The sequence below is a fragment of the Sinohyriopsis cumingii genome, chromosome 5, assembly GCF_028554795.1.
Source record: "Sinohyriopsis cumingii isolate HCF-2022 chromosome 5, ASM2855479v2, whole genome shotgun sequence".
NCBI lineage: Eukaryota > Metazoa > Mollusca > Bivalvia > Unionida > Unionidae > Sinohyriopsis > Sinohyriopsis cumingii.
In genome coordinates this window covers 30,496,973-30,518,734 of record NC_142965.1, presented here as the reverse complement: position 1 = coordinate 30,518,734, position 21,762 = coordinate 30,496,973, and the positions used below count along the sequence as shown (strand labels likewise).

Sequence of the window (21,762 nt, the reverse complement as noted above, 5' to 3'; positions counted from 1 at the left end):
GGATACTGGATATGCACCAATTTTAATGAACAACAAATGGGAATATTCACTTTAATTTAAACCTGTAGCCACCTAGTGTACAAATCCATCTTACCCCGAGTGGCCGAGTGGTCTAAAGCGCTCTCCGTTACGGATCACTGCCATCTCACCTCTGTCTGCGTGGGTTCGAGTCTCAGATTCAGCCAATTTGGGTATGTGAGAAAGCTTGCCAGTAGCTTCTCGTGGGTCGGTGGTTCTTTCCGGGCTTTTCCCGGGTTCTTCCTCCACCATTAATACTGGCCGCCATATATAGCCTATCTTGTGCTGAAAAATGGCGTTAAACCCTACAACAACAACAACAAATCCATCTTACAGGTCATGACCACTGGGTCTTTTAAATAAAAGACAAAACAACAACATTTACATATTTAACAGTAAAAATACAAGAACAATTTTGAGTTCTTCTACACAGATCCAGTTATCATGCATAACAGTTTAGATATTAAAATTCCACACCTCAAACAGCAGTCCATTGGTGTTGACTGCGGACTTTATACCACAGCCAGCATCACAGAATTTTGTTATAATGGATATGTTGGCGATGTAAATTTACAATGTGCCATGAGACCTCACCTTCTCAAGTATATTGAAAAATATCAGATGACTCCATTTCCAAAGCTTAAGAGTACATCAGAATGCCAAAAGCTTGGCCTGAATAAGAAATACACAATATTTGTCATTGAAACAGATTGTCAAGGAATGTGTTGACTGCCAAATTTGTATGACAATATGGTTTGCTGCAACAAATATAACACCTGGATGCACTACTTTTATTTAGACACTGCAGGAAATGTTACAAAAGACAGTTTTCCAGTGACTGTTCATTTGTTTGTAAAAGATGTGACTCATTTGTTGAAATTGTTTGTTTTTGAAAATATCTAAATGACGAAAAAAAAATGCTATCTTTGTGAATTTTCACAAGGTGACATATACAATAAATTAGCATATACAGAACATATCCAAAAACTATCATAAGAAAATAAACAGAATTTCAGCTCATTAGAAATTTTGAGTCAGCACACAAAAGAAGCAGCACATTTCTTATTGGTGGACCCATCTACTTGCAGTTCCAACATGATGGATCAGTATTGCTCATGATGCCCCTGCCTTATGTTGCCATGAACTGGATTCCATTCGTGAGGAATCAGATATTGGTCATAATTCCCATCTATTCTAGACACTTCATCTCAAGTACTGTGCAAACTCTGAAGTGGTATTTCAAGAATATCCAGCCATTACATCTAGGAAGATCATGCCTCGTTTTATTTTCAAGAGGGGAAGGATGTTATATTAGTACACATGTACAGACATTTTCATCCTGAATGAAAGGGGCTCTCTGTCCTGCCTAAACCACACCAATGAATTTGCTTTGCACATTGGCTCATGGAGTTAGGACACTGATTGGATGTGAGTGAAACTGTTCCCTAGGTTGGAAATCAGAGATCTTCATGGTAAAAGGTTAATGTCAATCGGGAAGAACCTTTATTCATGGTACAAAGGTTACCTTTCCAGATTGTTTGACAGCTTCATACAGATGTGTCTTCACAAGTTTCACTGGATTTGTGGGAGGGGAATTTTTGTTGTTTTGAAGTCACTTCCAACAGATGGAGTCTTTTCCAGTGTGGTAATCAATAAGCTGTCTCACATACCTTGGGGGACCAGAGATGGTCTCTCCAGGGTAAAGGGATGTATCTACTTCCACCTCATACCTAATATCATAAGGCATTATGATTGGGTAATGTATTTGAAGAAGAAACCAATTTTTGATAGTAAAATGTTTCTTCAATAATATTTACCCAATCACATACTTCCTCCCATCCTCCCCAGCATTACATCCATTTAGAGAGCATGGATTTGGTGCCAATGCCCTGTGCAAATTGAGAGATCATTCTGCCCACCCAGGTGGGCAGATAACTTTCAGCATTTGAGCTAAAAGTTCTTAGCCTGGGAGAGCTGGATTTGCGAGGTGGTAGTAGTTCTCCTAAGGTATTATGATTAAATCAATATTGAAGAAACATGTTTTACAAAAAAATTCAGTTTCTTACCACTCAAAAGACAATATAATGCCATCAGTAAAGACTTCATTAGCATTAAGCTTTTCTAACTTGTTGAATAATTAGCTTAAAATAAAGTTCAACTTAAAATTTAAACTTGTATGCAATGGCTAAGAGATGTTCTGAAACTCTTGAAAGTTATCGGATCTTCATGACTATATAAGAAAAGCATTTTTTGTACAGCCAAGATTTTCAAAATTAATTGACTTTCTTAGCTTTGACACAAATCTGTAGGAAATATATTACTGATTGGTGATGAATGACCAGTTTTGATGTATATGGGAGAGACAACTGATTGTAAGATGGTTTTGGTGTGTTGCAGGAAATGGAGGCATTCCAGGATCAGTATGGACACGGAGTTACCAGTTATGATGTCCGCAGTGATGCCAGAAAGGTAATATATAGTCAGATCTGTTGAATGGTTACAATACGGTATTAAATACAACTATTTGAGTGAGTTTGCATGATATCTGCACTTGACTGGCTTTTTGTACATTACAATTATTTGAGTGAGTTTGCATGATATCTGCACTTGACTGGCTTTTTGTACATTACAATTATTTGAGTGAGTTTGCATGATATCTGCACTTGACTGGCTTTTTGTACATTACAATTCCCATAATTTTAAGATAATCCCATTCATTTGGAATAAACTGACATTTTATTTGAATAAAAGAAAACAGTGAAACATAAAAATATTTTTAAAAATTCTCAGCATTAGTTAAAATCTTGCATGGCAGAGCATGTTATTCTATGAGAAAAAAAATTAGTTTTTTTAGCAGTGTAATGACATTTCAAATAATTCAAGGTATTATTCAAATAGTTTGCCAGGAACAAATGAAAATGCTGAATTATTTTATAATTACATTTATCACTTAGTTGTTACACTTTACATATAGTGTGTGAATGAAAATCTTGTTTACTGTTCTACTAATTTCAAATAAAAGTTGCTTTTTCAATTATTGTTTGTAAAAAAATATACTTTTAAATGTTACCAGTTACAGAACTGTGCATTATTATTTTAACTAGCATGTAGGACTATTTTTACATGCAACAAATGAAATGTGCAGCACTTCAGTCAGCATGAAAGAAAATATTTCTTCTTCCTCACAAAACTATTTCCATTAAAATAAAAACTGTGTAATAAACAGAATTTCAAATGGGTAATGATGTAATATTACATTTATTAAACTCTCTGAAGACTGTCCAGTTTTTGCTTGGCAAGGCTCGTAAAAGCAATACGTTATTGAACTAATATCATAAAGTCAATATTTAATCATTATCCGCTGGAAATCCTCTATTCATTATCTGTATGCAACAAATTATGTTCTTCAGATGGTATTATCATGGATTAACATTGCAATTTTTGAATTTTGTATGTGTGTCTATATATATATATATATATATATATATATATATATATATATATATATATATATATATATTAGTTACAGCAATCAAATGCTTTGCCATACAAAAATAATATTAAACTCTTTTTGTAAGAAATTGACCATTAGGTATAGCAATTATGTCTACTTGCTTGGGAATTAATTACATACATCAGTGTTCGTGCATAAATAAATGATTCTAGGAAATCATTATGTAAGAAAATGACCAGTAAGTATAGGAATTACATCTACCTGCTTGGGAACCCATTACATTCATCAGTGTTAGTACATAATTAACTCATTCAAATTCATTCTCCATTGTTGAAACAGAGCGGTTACTCAGATGTGTCGATAATAAATTTAGAACTTCTGTGACTGATTGTAATAAATAATTTAGAAGAGGTGGTTATTATTCATGAAATAGGTTCATTTAGCAGTAAATTCATAATTGAGATGGCTGTAATAACTGTATAGTTATTATGAATTCACTGAAAATCAACCCATGTCATGAATAATTGATTTCTCTGCTAAATTATGGATTCACTGAAAAATCAAACTATTTCATGAATAATAGCTGTCTGGATTGATTGATTGCATTTATGTCGCATGTGCCCAGAAGGGCATGTACTGTAGACTGGTTTTCTAATTTTTAATCTTTGCTCACAGATTCTTTGTTTCAATTCATATTTGGCACATAACTAGTTTAGGTATTTGGCACTAAAAGTCGTCAGATTTATTCTAGTTGATGCATGTGTTAAAACAAAAGTGATTTCAGATAATTTCACAGATGGATTAGAAAAAGATGAAAACCATTTCAAAGATTAATACATAAATCACATAATACAATGTTCCATTCTAGGGCAGCTTCACACCCATGGCTTTGTGTAAAGAGTTTTAATATTATTCATGGTGGTAAATTTTATGTGGAACAACACTTGAAATCAAAGAAACCTTGAATTTTATTTGCCGAGTTCTTAATAGAATACGTACTATCCTTAGTGGTAGAAGACAATGTTGGTCCTTTTCCTTTGTTCAGATGGATGTTTCCTGGTTCCTATATTGCAGAAAATATGTATGTGCATGAGCAAAATCATCTAATGTTGTTCGGTTTTTAGCTGAAGACACTTCGCTTAAAATTGTGGAATTCATGCAAATTGGGCTGTTTAGAATTGCAGCAGATGGTAATAGTGATTATGACAAAAAGTTGTACTCCGTCTGTGTAAGAGACTTTGACAGTGAAAAGGGCAAAGTCAGCTTGTTCATCTTTCATTACCAGAAATAACAGTAGATTCCCACTGGAGAAAACATTTTTGATTTGCTTGATAATGCTTTGAATAAACATGATATAAGTTGGCAGAACTGTATGGAGTTTTAAGCTAATAATGCAGCAGTGATGACTGGAATTCATAAAGGAGTTGCATTCTATATTTTGAAAATTGTCTTAATCAGTGTACACAACAGGTTGTCCCTGTCATTTGACACACCTTGCTGCTTGAAAGGATACCAATAAATTAGAAGGAGAACATCTGAAGTATCAAGCTGGCATTCTACCTAACAATATACTTCATGCGGACAGGGTTGATGTGCAATGGCACCTTATTTCCTAGCTAAAAGACACAGTAACTGGAAGATATAAATTTCCTCATCTTTGTCTGTTTATGAAAGGAATATTGGTTCTTTACCATTCTAATGCTGACTGTGAGAGATTGTTCAGTATTGTTAACAAAAATAAAACTGAGTTCAGATCTAGGCTCAGTAACCCAGCTTTTAGACTTCTACTGGTGTGCAAAACATTCATAGTCTCAGCTTGTACAAAGTGTTTTGAAATGCAACACATGAGGGCATTGCATTTTAAAGCTAAAAGTGCTGCGTATGAAAACTTGAAGCAGTAATTGATGTTAAAAGACAAGGTGCCCATTTCACTAGAGTGCGTAACATACATCTGGCATAAGTTATGCAAACGACCTTGCTTAAGCAGAATCTACCAGTTTCACTAACGTTCCATAAACTATGCATTAACATAAATACTCTTGTAAACTTAAGGCAGGCACCTAGCTGGCATTCCTTTTGTGCAAGGAATAAAATGCCCACTTTTATCATCTTTGGACTGAATCAAAATAAAAATATTGAACAAAGTTTATGATGCCAATGTGTGTTCTGGGACAGAACAAAGGTCCTGAATACTTTGCATGATTGCAGCTTTAATGTCACGATATCACTTTCCAAGAGACATTTTTCTACAACTGACACATTTGGTGTGAGATGATATACAGAGACCAACACTGAGATCTCATCTCACATATATTCAGGTTTGTATTTTTCTAGGATAAAGCTTCTGATAGTTTGTAATAATTTTGTCTCTTAGGCACTAAATTTTCCCCTAAAACCATTTACTGGACCGTGAATCAACCTTGGAATCCACTATTGTGGTTGTCAGATAAGATGGTTTTGTCATCTGAGAAGCAGTCATTCGTGTCGGAAGTTTACATTACAAAGGACACCTTTCTAAATGTCTCCTATTCCTAAAGAGTCACAGGATTAAACATTGCAGCAGGTGCGCAAGTTGCAACGATGTATCAGATTTCAAGAAATTCTCACTTTGTACAAGTTCCTAACTTGTGTGTAAGTTATGCCAGTGTTAGTGAAATGACCCCCAGAGGAGTAAATAAATCATTTTGTACATATGCTTGTTGAATTTGTATCATGTTATATGTTGATTACTCTTTTTCTACTTGGATTACCCTTTTTGTCCACTTGGATTACACTTTTTCCTCACCAGGGGTTGGCATGTATGGATTTCACATTTAATTTTTTGGATTGATTGCAAACAATTGCTTGCAGAAACTTGTGTGAGACATCACAACCTTAATTGCAGAGCAGTTAAGGAAATATTTTTGGTACAAATATGAAAAATGCTAGTTTAGCTTCTAATCACAAAAAAGTAAAAAGATTTAAGTTTTGTAATTCATCAAATAATTCACAGGTTTTAAAGGTTATGAACCTGGACTTATTTCAGATTTCTTTAATTTGGAAATTGCACATTTAATTTCAAACTACAAATTTCACAAATCATGGATCAACAATATTTTGCAATTAGTAAAAGTGAGAGAATTAGGTTGTAGTGATTTATTACTAAAATTTAACTAAATTTACTGACATTAAACCAGTTCAGAAAAGTTTATATCAATGGAGTTTTAAACAACTTTGCTCATTCAATTATATAAACAACAGTTGCATGAATAAAATATCGGTTTGTTTTGAGTTTCTTTTTTATTTTAACATTACATTGATAATGTAGAATATGAAATCATGGTCATTTCAAGCAGAAAGTATTGTCTGTTAAGGGTAATTTTTACCATGTGTTTTTTTTTTCCTTCCATACATTTACTGTATATACATGTTAATATGTGCAACCCATTTGTTCAATTTACAAATTTAAAATGTGCAGTTAAATAGATTTATTACAGTATATTGTAGATCTAATGATTAGTCTGATTTCTGCTGCCAATTATTACAGGAATATGAGGATTCACACAGTACAGAGGAAGAAATCAACAGAATGCTCCACATCTTTACCAAAAACATGCAGGCTGCATATGGTGGAGTCAATGATGTACAGACACAAATCGGATTCCCAAGCAGAGAGCGTAGGCTTATTAATTTTAATTCATTATGAATTCTTTTACAGCAAACCTCTCTCAAGACAGTGTCCCTATCTGCTGACTCTCAATTTTTCCTTACTTTTTCCAAAATGGTCCTACCTACTATCTCGACCTTTTTCAGTTTTTGTTGAAAATTGATTATACATTGCATGAAGGACCATAACCAAATGAGTTAATATATTGTCTCAGTTCAGTTCTTCTTGTACAAATGCTTGTGTTGGTGCTTAATTAATGTTATTTACCTGTAGCTCCTTGAAAGGGATTTCCTCATCTCAGTGCCATTTCCATCTTGCATTCTATTTGTCCACATACATTTGTGAAAATTAAGACTAAACTGCTCAACATTTCCATTTCAGCATACTCTGAAATTGATGGAGATGAAGAACTTCCACTGGGTGCAGAGTTTCAAGAACACATCAGATGTTTTATTGACCCAGTTGCAGAAGACTTCAAACAAAAGTATAAAATGGCAGAGAAGCTTGTGCTTCAGCTAAAGTAAGAAGTGTTCTACCAGCTTGATTTCTGAAATTATTTTATTTCATTGGTACAACAAATTTATTTGTATTTTTGTTGATAGTATTTGGTCTCAGTCACGGTTCTTGGTGTTGCAACTCTGTGGTCTTAAACTAAGTAGCAGAAAAGAGCAGCAATAAAATTCAACAAATAATTTATTACCCTGGAATAAAAAGTGAAAATTTAAAAAGAACTTTCAGTATTGTGAATTGAATCCCAAATAGTCCTATAAGTTCAGTCACAGGGCCAAAAGCATAGAGTTTTCTAACTGAATTCCAGTAGTGTTCCAAATGAATTCCAATCTTGAATGTGCTGATGTACCTAAATACCTTAACCCTTTACCTCATGCAAGCGTCTTTGGACGCCTCTACTCCATTCGCATGGAAGCACCTTTTTACGCCTCTACTCCATTCGCATGGAAGCGCCTTTTGACGCCTGCTGTAAACATCAGCCATTTTTAGCTGGTTTCCGTAGCGCCACCTTCGGGGAAAACCCCCCTATTAGATACTACATTCAATTCTGTGAATGACAATTACGTCAGATCACGTGGTCACTGTTTATGCGCTGGTCCATATCTGCTATTTAAAGTAACTGGGTCATAATCTCCACTCTCCAAAATGGCGGATCGCGGATTTCATTCAGTACTTACGAAGTTTTCACGATTAGAATCACAACTATGAAAGATTCAATAACTTAGGTAAAGGCTCTGATATTAATGTAGGCAGCAATTAGTTTTTATAAATTATCAAATTCAGATGACTTAGTGATGTAGACACAGACAAAAAACATGTAAATTTCGAGTATGGGAAATGCCAGCTACAGTTGGTCATGCGGCCTTACTGACATGACGGTGAACAAGTTCTCTCAAGATTTAAAGCACATAAAAAACTCTTCCATGAAAAATAATTACACAGCTATAACAATCGGACTTTACTCTTAAATTTTTCCACATAGAATAGATGTGTACCAAAAATGTAAAATGGTTAAAATTGCTATTAAATGAAACATACACTACATTGCTTAACATTTCACAGGCATGCCTATGCGTATGCGGTTGGCTAGGTAACAGGTGTTCTATTTATAGCGCGCTGCACTTTGTCACTATGCTCTATGAGGTAATGGGTTAAACATAGTAATGTGCCAACAATTTTGATATAACACAATGATATAATCCAGAAAGTCCTTGAATGAATTTGCAACAATTCCAAAATAATGATTTAGTCCTAAAGTCAATGAGCACTTTGTAATTCTAGTGTATGATTTAAATAAACAAGTCCTGTCAAAACTGAACACAGCTAAAATACTGATTTCACTTCAGCTGTTATGATAAGAATGAGTAATTCTGATGTAAATAATTTTATATACTTCCCATCTTGACCTATGTCACAACTACCATTTTCTGAAAATACTCTGTCGTCTTAATGGAAAATGACTCCAAAATGTAAATAAGGTCAGGTCTGTTTTCTTAAACTTTAGTGACTCGTCCTGACTATTATCAGGTAGACCATGAATGCCTGAGGGGAAAACTAATGTCCTGAATTCAATCCAGGTAAACATGTTTACCTACAATTATCTAAAAAGATAATCTTCAGTCACAGACAAAATTAGCTAATCTGTTATTTACAAAATGACACTTACAATATGCAATCAAGTATAAAAGAAATTAAACATACAGTATAGATATACAACATACAGTATAGATATACATGATATTGGTTCAGTGCATTTAGTTTAAAATCTTCATTATTATTATTCATTAGTCTGAACAAATGTTTAATAATCCAGAATATTTTTTATCATAATTCATCAATAGTGGATGCATAGTTTAAAGATTTGGACATGGTAAATAAAAGGTTATTATAGTACTATCCATTTATTGAACATCCTTGGGCCTCAAGGTAATACTGTCAATATAAGAGGCTGTCAAAATAAGGGATGGGGGACTGAAAGATTTTTTTTGCGCATACAAGTTCAATTCATCAGAAAGAGTTAACTTATCTTCAGTGGGATTTACATTGTGAAAAAATGGAAATTTTTATTAAGAGAAGACAAAAGTCAAAAACAGTTTGAAATACACTTGTATATTGGCAGCTCCCTCTTTTCTTTCTTTGTGTTATACATTCCATTATATGTGGAGAAAAGTAAATGTACATCAAAAATCCATGAATTTAGGTAAAGGTCACATGTTAGAAAATTCCGGTATCAATTACATCCCAATATAAAATATATACAGTGTATGAAACATGTCAATAAAAATGGTTGTCTTATTTTATGTACTGTATAATCCACTGTCAGCCAGCGTCTGTCACTAAACAATTAACTATGATATGCATTGTTGCCAGCAGCACATGGATGTTTTGTTGCTACAGTATTTACCTGCTACATTTACTTTATAAATTGGTCTTTTTCTTTGATCTGCCTCATTGCCTGAGACAACAATTGTAAACTTTTTAATGAGCTACCAAGGAAAAGACGCTACTCATAGGGAAATGAAAACCTGTTGCCAAGTTTTCTATTAATTAGGCATACATAAAACACTCACAAATTCCAGAATTGAGTAATACATGTAATTAAGATTATCCTACAGAAAGCAAAATGTGCACACCACAATCAATTTGTTCCAAGCACCAATAACCTTGGAAAATGTAAGTCAGATTTTATTGCTTTTATGCAAGTTTGGTGCTGACTTTTTATGAATGGTGCATTGTTTTTATACAAAAATTGTAGCAGGCTTGTTTTTGTGAAGGGTGCATGTACACCACTCTCTCGATAACTCGCACCCTGATCACTTGTGAACCTGTTTATAATGCAAGGTCAGGTGTGGATCGCCCTATTTTAAACCAGAAAATACAAAAAAATTCATCCCAATTTCTTGAACTTGAAGAAAATCACAGTCAAAATTGGTAACTGAAACGTTGATATATCGTTCGTTTTATGGTTGAAAACTGTAGATAGACTTGGAAATTTTAATCAACATTTTGAAATTATCAACTCTTAATAAGAAGTCATAACTGGTTAAATTTTGATTCCAAATGACAGTATTCTGTAATTAAAAATGTTCAAGGAAATTTTGATTCCAAATGACAGTATTCCTTAATTAAAGATATTCAAGGAAATTTTGATCAATATAAATGTCTCTTGTGCCTAATGTAGGCAGTACATTAATACTTAAATGCCAATTAAATAATTTTTATTAAGTGAAATTTGTGTTTTTATTCTATTTTTTAGTTCCTCTTAAATGTAATCATCATAACTGCAGTGTGTATTTAAACATAAAATGTGTCAATCTACCATAACAGCTATGTCCGCAAGCGTTTCTCTGAGAACCAAATTAAGTGCCGACCTTGTTTTGATAACTGACTTGCATAAGTGTTTGTTGTATTGTCGCACTGAATTAAAAGCTGGCCTCCTTTGTATTATCACATTAATTATGTCTTTTAAATCTAATAAAGTAGGTTGAATAAATGAAAAGTTATAAGGCACACAAATTCTGCAAACTTAAAATCTAGCAGCTCCAGTCATATGTTGGGTGAACTCACTTCATTTGATCAATCGAACACTGTTATAAATGTTATTGTGTATGTAACATAAACCACTTTAACTGACTCATTCATAATTGTGATCAAACATAACAAGGCAGCCAAGTGAAATGAATTCTTTGTAAAATAAAGAGCTTGATTTCACAGATACGGACCATTGTGGGCAAGCGAGTTTCAGAGAATTCTTGAACTTGCACTTAGAGATATCCTTAAGGATGATAAGAAGTTTCACTGTTACTTCCAATGAAATCACGACATCAATATTATACTAATTGAACAATACAAAAATTGAGTTTTGATATAGATGATTGTCTCATGAAATAAATGTCGCTTGTTTTAAAAAAAAGGAATCTTATTTGGTGGTGTGTCAACAGTGTTGTTGCCTGCTATTTTGACTCCTGATTTGGCAGGATACTATTAAATACCACTCCAGGAGCCATACTAATCAGCAAAACAAAAAGCAGTTAAGTAATACACAGATGTTTTTGCATACACATGGTGGTTGTTGAAACCAGTTGGAACGATCTTTCACTTGTTGGACATTTTGAAAATAAATGTTATTTATATAGATTAATGAACAATTTCATTAGAAAAAGTTTGTTAATAACATATATTATCGACATGATTGTAAAACAAGGATTCAGTCATTAAACGCCCCAGTTCCCTAACTCCCACCCACCCCCTGTAGTTTTGTCAATGTCTAAGTGGATTTTTTCAATTTTTAGAGATTCCTCGGTAACTCGTGCCCCTCAATTATAGTGCGGTCTATATTTGTGGACCTCGTGCAGGAGTTATCGAGGGAGAGGTGTACTATTGAAGTTGCTGTGAACTTTGGAGAACCAAACATGTGCTCATTTGTTAATGCGACGACAGTATTAAAGCCCAACAGCAACATCAAATAATTGTTTAGCAAAGTCAAAATAAACAATATGAAAACAAAGAATTTGTTCAAGTTTGGACCGAGATGTTCTTTTGACATGTACAGTTATTTTTTATCTCATCATTGACATAAGCATGACAGATTTGGTAGTGGTAGTAGACTACAGGACCTGGACTTTGTATTTTTGTTGACATAGGCGCCTTGACATAAATTATGTCGATTTAAGTGGGTAGGAGTGTATTATATATTTCAAAGAGAAATTTGTGTATATATATTTTACAAAGATCAAAATATGGCACATATGCTTCATGAGATAATAGTGGGGCATGGTTTGCTGCAGTTATGTATATACTCCCTGACAAGTCAAGACCAACAGCATAATGTACCGGTAGATCTGGATCTGTGCAGTTTGTTAAGAGTAATCAGTAGTAAAAAAACATAGACTCAGATCTGCCGTGATACTGGATCCAACTTATAAATTGCACTCATAAATATAGAATTTTGTGTCAATTTTTGGAATTCATGTCCATGCACTGCTGTTCCTTGGATACCAGGAGATGTGGATTTCATGGTTAGTGCAAATCCGACACACAATGTTCATGCTATAACCACATAATTATATGCAAGAAAATAAATGAACTCACTGTGTTTCTAATCATTTTTGATAGTTTTAAGGCAGGCATTGGCTATTTCTTGTTTGATACAAATATTTTCAGGAAATCCAGAAGATATAAATTCTTAACCATGTAAAAGCAAACAGTAATTTTTTTGCCAGGCTGTCCAAGACTTTGACACAGCTGAATGAAAACCAACGACTGGAGCAGATTGAGCTTAATATAAAATGTTTCCAGTTGTTACGTGGCCTTTTACACAATGAAATTGTCAAGCTTCCACCTGATTTTGAAAATGACATCAAAGCCAGTTCAGAGTAAGTAGCAGTTATTTTTTTTAATGCTGATGATATGATTTTTATAGAGCATATTTTAATAGGAAGCCAAAAAAAGTACTTTCAAGAATAAACATCAGATCAAGCCCAAAATCCACCTTGCACCAAACTTTCTAAGTCCAAAGATTCATCTATGCTTGTACTACCAGATATTAATTTTCTGATCATGTTTACATTTTCTCTACTTTTTTGGTCATGTCTTTGTCTGTTTTTAAACAGCCGTGGAAATAAATTAAAGAAAACTGACATACATGTGTTTCTTCAAATTTATATGAGCATATCTGCATCCTTCCACATCAGCTACACTGACATATACATGTACTCTAACTCCCACCAATATTTCTATTTTAATCAGATAGTTTAGGTTATTAATTCTTCAGAGAGTATTTTCCATGATGCTATAATACATAAGCCTGCTTTCCATATGGAAAAAAAGTGCTTATGGATTAAAGTTGCAACTTTATTCCATATGGAATTTTCACTTGCTGTGAAGTACTTGTGGAATTGATATGGAATAAATTGTCTGATTCCATAAGTTTTTCAGTCCATATCTCTTCCATATGGATTCCTGAAGTATTCCATACGGAATCCATGAGAAATTTCTGTACGGGTTGTGTTCTTGAAAGTCACACATCTTCTGTATTATTGGCTGTGTAAAAGTCTGAGCATAAATTTATATTTTCTTTCTTTCTTTGAACTTTTCAGAGGATAGAAAAGCATAAGATTTATGTTTTTATAAAAGAAATAAAACCAATAAATCCATTGTAATGAGTTGCTATGAGTTAAGTATGGGATTTTCATTTATCCGTTGGCTTGCTTCTCGTGTGTTTTCAGGCATATTTGTATCAAGTTTTGGTGAGCAAAAGATTATAATTGTTGTAAAAATTTCATAAATGTCATTTAAAATGAGACAAATGTAAGATTCTTTTATGGCCTGATGATAAATAGTTTATTTATATAGTGACATGACTTTAAAATGCATTTGGAATACCTTGGTCATTACACCCTTCCTTTGTATGATGTTATGATGCCATGTGGTGTTATATATAAAAAAATTATGAGATGGTAATATTTAAAAAAACCCACAGTAGTCAAGTAATAAATTATTTAGGTCATGACACTCCAGTTTCCAGTAATATGTCTTTCTAAATTTGAATCCCACTTTGTAAAGTTTTATCAACAATTTGCTGTTTTACCAGGCATCTTAAGGTGATAGAAGGAGTTCAGAATGCCCTGAACAGCTTTGGCACCATTGAGAGTGTACTGGATCACCTGTCCAGTCCACATGACAAGATCTACCAGGAACTACTTGCCTTTTTGGCTGCCCTTCTCTTTAATGGAAATGAAGAAGTACAGGTCAGTTTTTAACATTATCTAGCTAGTATGGTTTTATTGATATAAAGTTTATTATAGGTTTGGGGAAAAAATTACACACAGAGTGCACTTGTCAAGAAATAAATTAAAAATATATGCCAACCTTTGTGAACATATGAATCTGCAGGATTATTATTATGCTATTTTATGAGCAAAAAATTGCAAAGATGTATGTGTGTTTGATGCTAATTATACTATAAAACAAGTGCTCTTTTCTTTTAAAATTTAATGTTTTCACAATACTTTATTTTAAAAGTGGAAGAATCAGTCAAACACCATGAATTCTTAACTTTTTTTGGCCTGTATGTTGTTGTTTTGTTCTATACATACCTACCTCAATCAGAGGTATGATTTGGCACCTATGACCAGAAATTTGGTATGGCAAAAATAGCATCAGATGCTGGATCAGCTAAAATCTCAAATGAAATCTAAATATGAGTACATTTGTTTTCATGAAAACCAGGATACCAGCATAAACAACTATATGGAGGTAAACCAATTTTTCGGTCAAAAGCCCCCAAAACACTCCAGTCTATGCAGCTGTGTATCACATTCCTGTTTTATCATGAGTAAAGATCTCCTGAATAAAAGATATAGGACGCCATATCCGAACCTATGACATTAAACTTTGATATCTAACCCAACCAATGACATCAAGTTTTGAGTATATATCCCAACCTCTGACATTAAGCTTTGAGTATGTAACCCAGTCTATCACATTAAGTTTTGAGTATGTAACCCAACCTATGGCATTCAGCTTTGAGTGTCTAACCCAATCTATGACATTAAGCTCTGAGTATGTAAACCCAGTCTATGACATTTAGCTTTGAGTATGTAACAAACCTATGACATTAAGTCTTGAGGATGTAAACCTGACCTATGACATTAAGCTTGGAGTATGTAACCCAGCCTATGACATCAAGCTCTGAGATCTAACCCAGTCTATGACATTAAGCTTTGAGTATGTAACCCAACCTATGACATTAAGCTTGGAGTATGTAACCCAGCCTATGACATCAAGCTTGGAGTATGTAACCCAACCTTTGACATTAAGCTTTGAGATCTAACCCAGTCTATGACATTAAGCTTTGAGTATGTAACCCAGCCTATGACATCAAGCTTGGAGATCTAACCCAGTCTATGACATTAAGCTTTGAGTATGTAACCCAGCCTATGACATCACACTTTGAGATCTAACCCAAACTATGACATTAAACTTTGAGTAGATAACCCAACCTCTGACATTAAGCTTTGAGTATGTAACCCAGCCTATGACATCACGCTTTGAGATCTAACCCAAACTATGACATTAAACTTTGAGTATGTAACCCAACCTCTGACATTAAGCTTTGAGTATGTAACCCAACCTATGACATCACGCTTTGAGATCTAACCCAAACTATGACATTAAACTTTGAGTAGATAACCCAACCTCTGACATCAAGCACTGAGTATACCCATCCTATGACATAAAGATTTGAGTATATAACCCAATTTATGACATTAGGCTTGAGTATGTTCACTGTCAGCACTTAGTTAACAATTATTTAGTCAATACTAGGCAGTAGTGCTTGGTCTGACCTATTCATGAGGTTTACACTAGCATTAACAATAGCTGGTGTAACAGTGTGTGAATAAGTTTTATGGTAATGCTAAGTGGCACAACAAGCCATCCTTTTGAACAGTGTGTGAATAAGTTTTATGGTAATGCTAAGTGGCACAACAAACCATTCTTTTGAACAGTGTACAAATAAGTTTTATGGTAATGCTAAGTGGCACAACAAACCATCCTTTTGAACAGTGTACAAATAAGTTTTATGGTAATGCTAAGTGGCACAACAAACCATCCTTTTGAACAGTGTGCAAATAAGTTTTATGGTAATGCTAAGTGGCACAACAAACCATCCTTTTGAACAGTGTGCAAATAAGTTTTATGGTAATGCTAAGTGGCACAACAAACCATCCTTTTGAACAGTGTACAAATAAGTTTTATGGTAATGCTAAGTGGCACAACAAACCATTCTTTTGAACAGTGTGCAAATAAGTTTTATGGTAATGCTAAGTGGCACAACAAACCATCCTTTTGAACAGTGTGCAAATAAGTTTTATGGTAATGCTAAGTGGCACAACAAACCATCCTTTTGAACAGTGTACAAATAAGTTTTATGGTAATGCTAAGTGGCACAACAAACCATTCTTTTGAACAGTGTGCAAATAAGTTTTATGGTAATGCTAAGTGGCACAACAAACCATCCTTTTGAAACTTTTGCTTGGACAGCAGAATGTTTATACAGAATATAAAACTGAAATGACATTTATATAGCATGCATCAATTTTGATGATCAGCATCTTACAAACTTTGGTTTCAGCAGCATAATTTTACCATAGAGTTTTGAATTATTAACATATTTATAATACAACTTTAGTTTTCCAAGACCTCCATTAAAGTAATTGTCACCATTCAGTATCAACAGAATGTGGAGTTGTGCACCCTCTTTGCTTGCTACTTTTCACATTTTGTTCCTAAAGCATTACCATAACAGCAATTAGTTTTCATTTCAAGCAAATTTGATATGGGGATTGGGACCCTTAACAGTTCAGTCATTATGAATGGCTCTAATTTTTTAAAATTATTTCTTAACTTCCAATTTAGGCTGTAACCTTTATTGTTGTTATTGTAAATGGGCCTTCATCATTTGTCTTGCCTGCAATGTACAGGTGAGACGTAAAGATATAGATATTGTTTTTCCAGCAGTGTCCTAAAATAAATAGCACCAACAATAAATGCTAAGTTCAGCATTTCTCTCATTTCTTCAACAATATTGCTCGCACATTAATGAAACTTGATGGGTACATTCCTCACTCAGTCTAAGGCTTTGGTCATTGACTGAGGCATGTCTCTGCAAATTGTCCCTGAAAATGAATGCTGTTGAGTAATCCACCTAAAGGTGGATAAAGATAGAAAATTGGTATGGTAATGTAAACAGGTATATGGAGAGCTTAAAACTCCAGTTGTCAGTATAACACAGGGTTTCAATTAAATCTGTGACTTTGAGTAGGCATGACTTTATTAACTGCAACTGATAAAAAACTCCTGTTCTTGCAGTAAAATAATGCTGTTTGTTTTATTTCATTATCTTGTATGCATTTAACAGGAAAAAGTCATTAAAAGTGGGAATTAACTTTTTGCTTCCCTTATGTTGATGTCAAAACAATACCAATAAATATGGATAGAATTTGAAACTGTTGCTGCTGAGTTTATGTAGAGTCGGTATCTTTGTCGTATTTATGTTGCAGACCTCAATGCTTGAGTTTTTCACTGGTACCAGGGAGGAGACATTCTTCTTCGCTATCAAGAACAGGATGAAATTGTCAGCCATTGCCACCAGGGAGAGGTAATGATATGCAGAATGAATGCAAAGAAATGATGAATGCATTTGTATTGCAGTAGAACCTGTCTTGAAAGACCACCTCTTGTGTCAAAAAATTATTGTCTCTGAATACAGGTGGTCTTTCATAACAGGTCACAATTTTATATAATCAATAAATTTGTGCTTTGAGAATACGTTCTCTCAAGACAGGCAGTCTCACATAACAGTGGTCTTTCAAGACAGGTTTTACTGTAACATATAGAAGACAAAATGAGTGATAAATGTAATTAAACAAAAATGTGATTAATGAGTGCATTTGAAACTGATTATTTTACTAAATTTCAATGCTTGAAAGTAAAGATGCCAATGGGTACATGGGTAACTGCAATTTGATATAACCCAGGTAATAGAATGAACCATAGGGTACCTGTTTGCCATATACAGGTTTTCTACCTAGTGCTTGAAAAGACAGGACTTGCTTTGTTTTCAGGTTGACAATCCTTTTGAGCGAGCTGCGAATATATATACTTTTCAGAGCCAAGCAGAGATCTGCCTCATCCTGTAAATAACTGACCTAAATCCCATAACTTGTTTTCCCACATGACAACTCTTTGGCTGAGCCATGAGTATGGTATAGTGGCAAGTAATAGAAGGTGGTTATTTGATCTTGCTGCACAGTTGACATTTGTTCAGTTGCAGGCTTGAATAGATTTCACAAATTGTATGATCAGAGTGTTATTTACAATGCTCAAGCACAATCTCTAAATAAGCATCCACATATGACAGTTTGGCCAATGAAAGGGAGTCAGGCAATATTTTTGATAATTAGACCATGATAATTTACTAGACGACAATAGAGGATTTCAGAGCTTGAGGACGACTTTGTGGCTTTTGTGCCAGATGACATTAAGTAGTGATATTTATAGGATACTGTGAAATTAAAAAAATGTGGACTTAAATTCAGGATTATACTTATTTAATGCATTTTCCCTTTGACTGGATACCCGGGTAACCGATCATTAGGATCGATGGGTATCCCGTAGAAGTTTTCTAAAATTTGGACAGCTTTAGTTGAAAGCCATTTAAGATGATAATCCAGGAGAAGACTCTTTACACTGACAACTATTCACCTCTTACAAGCCATGACGGACCGGTCTGGTGGCCTAGTGGTTAGTACATCCACCTCGTATGTGGGAGGATGCTGGTTCGTACCCTGGCCGAGTCATACCAAAGACTACAAAAATGGTACTAACAGCTGCCTCGCTAGGCACTCAGTATTAAGAGGTTAGTGTTAGGACTGGTCAGCCTGGTGTCAGAATAATGTGACTGGGTAGGACATGATGCTACATGTCTGCCACATGCTGCCCCAGTGCTAGACATCACTAAAAACTGCCACACTGCAGACATCGAAGAGACAGGACTAAAAATATTGTAAAGCTACATTAAAAATCCAAATCAGACACACACACATATGAATCCATGTTTGGTGATTTTCTTAGGATCTTGGTTTTTTCAACTTCAATGATTATATTGGAGTAACCTGTTACCCTTAAGATCTATGACAAGCATATTGCTTAAGTTGCGAGAATTTGTGCTGTTAATGTATAATGTGTGTGTGTGTGTCTGTGAACACACTTTGTCATAAGCTCTCTGTTTTTACTGTTTAGGCGTGTCATGCATGCCATGCATCAAGCCAAGATGGAGGAAGAGTTGGCCCAGATGAAAGCTATGCGGAATGCCATGGCAACTGGAAAACTGGCTGAAGAAGTGAGTCTAATGTCTCTCTTACTCATAGTCTCTTGTTAAGTCTCCAATTTTCTACATGCTGATATACATTTATTGATTCTGATCATTTACAGGAATTGTCAGGTTCTGTTTGTAATGACTATGACTTGGGGAGAGTTGGGTATCCAGTCCTTAGTAACAATAACTTGTGGACATTTGGACTGTATTTCTGACTTCACTGTGGGACAATCATGCTGTGCCATACTGTTGTGTGATTTCAAGTTTATATCTCCTCACTTGTTTGAGATATCTCCCATTTAACATGGCATCATGACTGAAATTATATCTAAATTGTGTCTTTAACTTTTGGTCCATGACTGTAGATTACAATGAGCTATAAATAAGTTGCCGATAAGTTTTGAAATCAATCTTAATAATTAACCTGTTTACAATATGGAGTAATTTGCCACTGGATGATTAAGTAATTTGGGTTCTTTTCAGTGTGGGGATGTATTGTAAATTGCATCATGTGGGAGGTATTACAACAAAAACTGAGTAGGAAAATGTAGGAACATTTAAACCGTAGACACCATACACCAAAAGCAGTTGGCAGATATATTGAATGTTGTGTTTAGATATAATTTGAGAGCACTCATTTGTTTGGAATTACAAAGTGCTCATTGACTTTAGACTAAAATATTCTGGGATTATTGTGAATTTATTCAAAAAAATTTTGGACAGTGCCATTGTGATACATCAAGACTGTTGGCACTTAATCATTTTCAAGGGCTAACTGCATATAGTACTTGTAAGTCACCATCAGTCCTGCTAACAGTGTCACACAGGTTTATAGATTCACCCAGAGAGATTAATTAGATAATGAGTAGATGTGGATTAATGAGTAGCCATCAAATGAGGATTAATTTTACCTCTTGATGAAAGCAATCACCATACAGTCATCTGTGGAATTTTATGGAGATAATTCAGGCAAACCCCAGAGGTACATTTTAATGCTTAAATGCTTGTTGCTGGGGAAAATATAAAATTCCATTTAATTTTTAACATGATCATTTTTTACTCTACTGGTTATAAACCAGAAGAGTTTATGAGATGGTCCGTTGTCTGTCATCCGTCTGTCTGTCCACTTCACCTCCTAAACTGCCATGAAACTTTACACATTCATCCCATGGTCTAGTTGGTCCTAGATGAAAATGCTGCTGCTCACAAACCTAATATGGCCACCATAAAGGCCATCTTTAAAATCTTGTTATCAGTACTCCTCTTGAATGGATGGTGATATCAACATGGAGTTTTCACTAAGGCATCATATGCTATCTGTTTGGTTCAAAATGAAACTGATGTTGATTTGACATCTGGTATGGCAGCCATCTTGAATATCCTGTTATCACTACTCCACATGAATAGATAGCTGTATCAACATTGTGTTTTCACTAAAAGACTTTGTATGATGTCTAGTTAGTGCTAAATGAAAATATTGCTGGTCTGAGGTCAAGGAAGGCCAGTCCTTAGCAGCCATCTTGAAAATTTTATCACTACTTCTCCTACATTGATGGTGATATCATTGTGGTGTGTTCACCTCGTATGATGTCAAGTTTGTCCTAAATAACAATGGTGTCAATACTAAATCCATTATGGCCACTACATCAGCCATCTTGAAAATTCTCCTGTTGCAACTCTTCCTGAACAGAAAGTTATTTTGACATGGGATTTTGAAAAGACTTATATGTCCAGTCGGTCTTATAGGAACATGGTGCCAATCTGACATCCAGTATTTCCAGCACACAGTGACCATCTAAAAAATCTTGTTATTGCTACTCCTCCTTAATGAATGGTTGTATCAAAATGAGATTTTCACTAAAAGACTTCCTATGATGTCTGCTTGGTCCTAAATGTTGTTGTTGTTGTTGTTGTTGTTTTGTGTTTAATGCCATTTTTTTTCAGCACACGATAGGGTATTTTTGATGGCCAGTATAAGTGGCAGAGGATGAATTCAATTTACATTAGAAATAAAACGATGCAGATCATTATTAAGCCATGTTTTATTGTCTTGATCCAGAAAGAGTGTGTGTGTGTGTGTGTGTCTGTGTGTGTGATTTGGATTTTTAACTTAGCTTTAACAGTTTTAAGTCATATTGCTATGATATCTGCAGTGTGGCAGATTATAGTGATGTCTAGCACTGAGGCATCGTACCACAGACATGTAGCATGATGTCCCACCCATTCACATTATCCTGACACCCGGCCGACCAG

The 21,762-nt window shown here is 34.5% G+C and overlaps 1 protein-coding gene across 1 annotated transcript in view; it reads left to right on the top strand.

Annotated features, from left to right (window-relative positions):
- Positions 1 to 21,762, top strand: part of LOC149798873 (inositol 1,4,5-trisphosphate-gated calcium channel ITPR2-like) — a 367,714-nt gene that overhangs the window by 247,626 nt on the left and 98,326 nt on the right. Inside the window, exons 42-48 of the mRNA XM_089957788.1 lie at positions 2,416 to 2,487; positions 6,999 to 7,128; positions 7,500 to 7,638; positions 12,851 to 13,003; positions 14,221 to 14,377; positions 17,693 to 17,790; positions 19,434 to 19,533. Coding sequence (XP_089813914.1) covers positions 2,416 to 2,487; positions 6,999 to 7,128; positions 7,500 to 7,638; positions 12,851 to 13,003; positions 14,221 to 14,377; positions 17,693 to 17,790; positions 19,434 to 19,533 — 849 coding nt within the window. The remainder of the gene's footprint in view (positions 1 to 2,415; positions 2,488 to 6,998; positions 7,129 to 7,499; positions 7,639 to 12,850; positions 13,004 to 14,220; positions 14,378 to 17,692; positions 17,791 to 19,433; positions 19,534 to 21,762) is intronic.